This window comes from Mus pahari, chromosome 9, assembly GCF_900095145.1.
Source record: "Mus pahari chromosome 9, PAHARI_EIJ_v1.1, whole genome shotgun sequence".
In the NCBI taxonomy this organism is placed as follows: domain Eukaryota; kingdom Metazoa; phylum Chordata; class Mammalia; order Rodentia; family Muridae; genus Mus; species Mus pahari.
The window spans coordinates 48,418,779-48,424,178 of NC_034598.1; the positions used below are offsets into that span (position 1 = coordinate 48,418,779).

Genomic DNA, 5,400 nt, shown 5'->3' on the forward strand with positions numbered 1-5,400 from the left:
GAAACTTGTGTCAAAACAAAAGGCAAAAAAATCCCAAACCCTTCACTCTGGCACAGTAACGCATACACAGAGTCTCACCAGTCAGGGCAGCGGGCTAGCCCTGAAAGATCAAGATTCAGTAAAGCACACCTATAATCACAACACTTGGGAAATGGAGACAGGAGGGTCAAGGTTGTCTTTGGATATTTAGTAAGTTTGAGGCCAACCTGGGCTACATAAGACCTGACTTCAAAACAAAACAGAAGTGGGCTGGAGAGATGGCTCAGTGATTAAGAGTACATACTGTTCTTGCAAAGAACTTTTGTTTCCAAGTACCCATATCAGGTGGCTCACAACCACCTTCAACTCTAGCTCCAAGGGGTATGACACCTCTGACCTCTGAGGGCACCTGCATCCGTGTGCACCTAGTCACTCATAGACACATATGGTTAAAAACTAAAAAAGAAACCAAAACAATAAAGTGGCATAGTGGTGTAGTGTACACCTGTAGTCCTGCCATTCAGGAGGCTGAGACCAGAGGATCAAGAGTTCGAAGCTAAACCCGGGCATGGTGGCACACGCCTTTAATCCCAGCACTCGGGAGGCAGAGGCAGGTGGATTTCTGAGTTCGAGACCAGCCAGGACAGCCAGGGCTACACAGGGAAACCCTGTCTCGAAAAAAAAATAAAAAATAAAAAAAGAGTTTGAAGCTAATCTGGACTACAGAAAGAAACCAAAGTCAGGTTTAACAGTGGGCCCAGTCCTAGCATTCGACAAGAAAGTCTTCAATGTAGAGACGGCTGCACTTGCTTGGAAACGTTCATCCTTGGATGGCAGCTTTAGTTCTCTTGTGTTCAGTGAGGTTTGCAAAAATTTGGGCCCTCTTCAAATCATTGTTTTAATATCTCTTATCCCCTCTCAATAGTCGTCTTGTTTGGGGTGGGAAGTGTATATGAGTAAAATCTACCATACTTTGTTCTGTTCTATTTTTAGCAAAGAAGTTGCCAAAGAGTGAGCCCCAGAATCTGGGGGGTGCGGCAGGCCGAAGTCGGGGCGTGGATCTTCATGAGCAGTCCCAGCAGAACAAGAGCCAGTGTTGTAGCAACTGAGGGGGTGGCTAGCAGCAAATATGTATGGAGTTAGCACGAGAGCTAAGAAATAACCTCCATCCCCACCCCTCAGCACACTGAGCCCTGGCTCCCAAGGGCTGCCTCCCGACAGCTCCGTCATGGCACTTTTTAATGCTTCAGCAACCAACACCAGGCAGCTGTTGCCACGACTATGCCCTACCTGGGGTTTGGGGTCACATCTCCCCAGGACCTTCCTTCCAAAACAAACTTTCTTCACTTCGTGTTCTAGGTGCAAGACAGTGACCCCCTCATTGTCCCCCCACCCCCAGTGTTCCCCAGTGTTTCAGAGAAGACTTTTGTCTCCTGCCTCCCATCCCACCTCTCATCATGACTCCCTCTTGTTGATCCTGTTTCTCCTCCTGACAAGATGATAAAGGGTAATCCCAGGGACTGAGAAGGGGGGATATACTTTTAGTTACATTAAAGACCTTGTAGGGAGGGTAAGGCTCACAGCAGGAGGGAGTGAGGAAACATTTCTTTCTCATTTTATCTGGTAAGAGTTTCTTGTCTATGAAACACTGTGGCACCAATGAGTTGGACTTGTGGAGGGTGTTCCTAGGTAGGAGTGAGAACAGGGAGTCAATCTCGCAGGCACTGAATGGGAGTTTATTAGTTAATAAGACAAAGGCCGAGGTGCAGTGTCATCCGTGGCTCTGGAACTTGTCCCAAGGCTGTTTTCCCTTTTGTCCCCATCCACTAACCCCACTCGAGTGTGGGGATTGGACCTCAGAGTGCTCCAAAGAATCTTCACTGGTTGCCTGCACCTTTAGCTCTGCTGTGATCTAATTGGAGGAGGTACTCTGATACTGTCCTCTGAGGCCTGTGTATACATAGGCATTTCCCCTACCCTGGCCTTGAGATGGCCTTAGCCCCGGACACCATGCCCCTGCAGTTTGCACTTTAATTGATGCTAGTTCAGTCAAGATACATGTTTTTTTTTTTTGGGGGGGGGGGTATTGATTTACCTATCCTTCAACCGTTTTAATTAAATGGAATCTACAATGAATGAGGTTTGGCCCTATAGAAGACAGTAACAGTGGCAGCTACTCAAATCCAGTCTCCACTGCTAGCTTCCTCTGATTCGTACCTCTGTTCTTGGGTATAGGTTTGTCTGAGCAACTGGGGAGTGGCCTCGGAATAGTATGGGCCATGGTAGTGGAGTAAAGAAGGTCAGGCAAAAGGAGTGTTCTATCTTCCCAGGGTTCACATTCAGTTTGCTATGTCTTAACATGTCTTTTCTACTTCCCTGTAAATACGTGTAAGTCTTCTTTATTCTCTGTACAGACTGCTCTGCCTCCTGGTTCCCATTAGCCCTCTTCTCCTTTCGTTATATCTTGGTTTAGTTCCTCCTTCATTCCCCACTTACTCTTACTTACTCCATGTACCACTAGGGGCTCCTTCACAAAGGCTGCTTGTCCAATGACAGGGCAGCTAGAATTGAAGGTGCCTCACAACTGCCTTGTATCATCAGAGGGCTTTGGTCCTTCCTAAGTCTCTGGCCTCTCTGTCCTATATTAGATGTTTGAGGGTGTCTGTGGGAAGCCATCAAAGCAAGAGGAAACTTGGTATTTTAGCCAGAGTTTGGGAGAAACATGCAGAGGAAAGGAAAGACCACAGTAACCTCGAGTTGAGCCTTTCTGCCCCTTGGGCTCAGAGACTGACTGTGTTCCAGAGCAGCTGAGGAATCCATGAGGCCAAGATTCTCAAGGACCCAACTTAGGTTCCTCCACTTAGGACTCAATTCTCTTCCTTTTCCAGGGGCAGCCTTAGTTCTCATGGCCCTGAAACATATATTTACTTTCCTAGAACCTGTTCATCTGCAAAATACCCAGGCGCATCCTTTTTACAAGTGGAGGCTCAAGGGAAGCTCTCCAAGTCTCTTAGAAACTTAATTCCTTCTCTGCAAAAGTGAAGATGTTTTATTGCCTTGGGGCTGGGAAACCATTTCCCTAGGCTTTCCCCTCCCTCCCTCCCTCCCTCCCTCCCTCAGGAACAGTATTGGCCTTAGTTCCTGGGCCTATCTGCTGCCTTCCCTCTCCTCCTGCCAGCTCTTCTGCCTTCGTTGGAGCTCTGTTGGGCTTGAGGGGTTGGTTTTGTTTTCTCCCCACCCTCCCCTGTTACCTTTTTTCTTTTGATCAGTTTTTAGGGGGAGGGCTCATCTTTTTTGCCTTTATATTTCTTTCCTAAGGAAGCGTTTGCCTTTCTTTCACTCTCCTAACATAACAATCGTGGTAACAGAATGCAACTGCTGATTTATCGATGTATTTAATGTAAGTAAAAAAGGAAAAAAAGAGTGCACTGGAGTGTTATTTTGTCTGCCTGAAACTAAAATTTGGGAAGAAAGGGCCCAGAGAAATAAATCCATGATACCTCAAGCATCCTTTCCCTCCATCTTGGCACCTCTAGCTAGTTGAAGAACCAATTTGGAAAATAACCCTTTTTATTTCTTTGATTTTGTATTTATTTCTCTCTCTCTCTCTCTCTCTCTCTCTCTCTCTCTGTGTGTGTGTGTGTGAGAGAGAGCAAGCTTATGTTCAGAGACATACATGATTTATCGAATGTGACTTTTCTTTCTGTGTGTTGGTGTAATCTGCATCTCTTGAACCACATTGAGATTAGACAGAGGAATGCCATATCTGAACTGTTGGAACCAATATGCAGTACTTTTGCATTTTTCTAGGACTCATTTGTATATTAGTTTCTGAATTGGATCCTTAAGATTAAACAGAAAAAAGATAACTGGGGAGTCAGCTCAGCGGTTTTAAGCACTTGTTGCAGAGACCCTGATTGAATGCCAGTGCCCACATGGCAGCTCACGGCCACCCACAACTCCAGATCCAGGGTAGCTGATGTCTTCTGGCCTCCATGGGTGCCAGGTACATATACATGACTCATACATACAAAATAAATCTTAAAAAAGAGAAGCAGTTGGATATGGTGACACTTGAAAGCTATTTAGGAAGGCTGAAGCTGTAAGACTTGTTTAAAGGCATCCTAAATAGTAGTTTAGCAAGACCATATTTCAAAAAAAAAAAAAAAAAAAGAAAAATGACTGAATTAACTTTGATTGATCAAGTAGCTTCTATCCCAACAGAAAATATTCCTGCCCAGACCTGTTTCTTATTTCTGCTTGAAGTCCTCCCATTTGTCATAGTCTAAAGGACTGAAATACAGAAAATGAAAACCTAAGAGACAGTGTAGGTATGAGGGTTCTAAGTGAGAAAGGATGTTTAGAGGGCCAGTGTCAGGCAGCCTTTAATTTCCAGACCAGTCCTAATCACCACCTGTGAGCCTTTGTCAGGTTAGCAGTGCCTCAGTCTCTCCAGCTGTGCAATGAAGAGACTGAAGGTTGAGCCAGGTGTGTGGCACACAGCATTCCCAGCACCTGGAAGTCGAGGTCCATCTGCACAAGAGGAAATAGTAGCTCCCTAAAATAAAGACGGTGCATTAGTAGATGGAGGGAGAAACCATACCAAGTACATATTTGACAGGGCCTTTGTGTACATTCATGGCTGACCTCAGCCTCCTATTTGCTGGAATCATACTCTGGCACTGTAACACCAGCTGAAACTTTATTTTTCAACAACAGGGCCTAGAGGTGCCCTTTAAATTAATCCCAGCACTCTAGAGGCAGAGGCAGGCAGATCTCTGTGAGTTCAAGGCCATCCTAGTCTACACAGTTAAGTTCCAGGACAGTTAGGGATGCACAGGAACCCTGCCTCAAAAAATGACAGAATGGGGGAGGTGAGTCAGTCACCTTGAGCAGGGAGTGTGCTGTGGGCCGAGCAGGGGCTGCAGGGGAGTGGGAGTGCAGATTGAAAAGTGCAGACCTCTGCTCATTTCTCCAGTTCTGATTCGCTCCTGTACCAGGGGTCTAATCAGGCCTGTGTCTGCCCCCCTCCTGAGCAGACCAGAGGCCCCATCTAAACAGCCTTCCTCGGGACATCGACACAGCAGCCAAGTTTATTGGTGCTGGGGCCTCCACAGTTGGTGTGGCTGGATCAGGGACTGGCATTGGCACAGTGTTTGGTAGCTTGATTATTGGCTATGCCAGGAACCTGTCTCTCAAGCAGCAGCTCTTCTATGCCATTCTGGGGTTTGCCCTGCCTGAGGCCATGGGACTCTTCTGTTTGATGGTCGCCTTCCTCATCCTCTTTGCCATGTGAGGCTCCCTGGTGTCACCCAGCCCAGCCGTCCCTGCTGCTTTGACTCCATGCCAGTCCTGGTGCTGGAGTGTACTGAGTTTTACCATTAAACAACCACAACGTTTCTCTTAAAAAAAAAAAAAAAA

At 46.4% G+C, this 5,400-nt stretch overlaps 1 protein-coding gene and 1 pseudogene across 2 annotated transcripts in view; both read left to right on the top strand.

Moving 5' to 3' along the window:
- Positions 1 to 3,399, top strand: part of Rab5b (RAB5B, member RAS oncogene family) — a 19,189-nt gene extending 15,790 nt beyond the window's left edge. For both annotated transcript variants that reach the window (XM_021205093.2, XM_029542454.1), the window contains exon 6: positions 973 to 3,399. In XM_021205093.2, the coding sequence (XP_021060752.1) occupies positions 973 to 1,088 (116 nt within the window). In that variant the 3' untranslated portion in view covers positions 1,089 to 3,399. The remainder of the gene's footprint in view (positions 1 to 972) is intronic.
- A 1,445-nt stretch (positions 3,400 to 4,844) lies between these two features.
- Positions 4,845 to 5,291, top strand: LOC110326093 (annotated as a pseudogene).
- Positions 5,292 to 5,400: the final 109 nt, after the last annotated feature.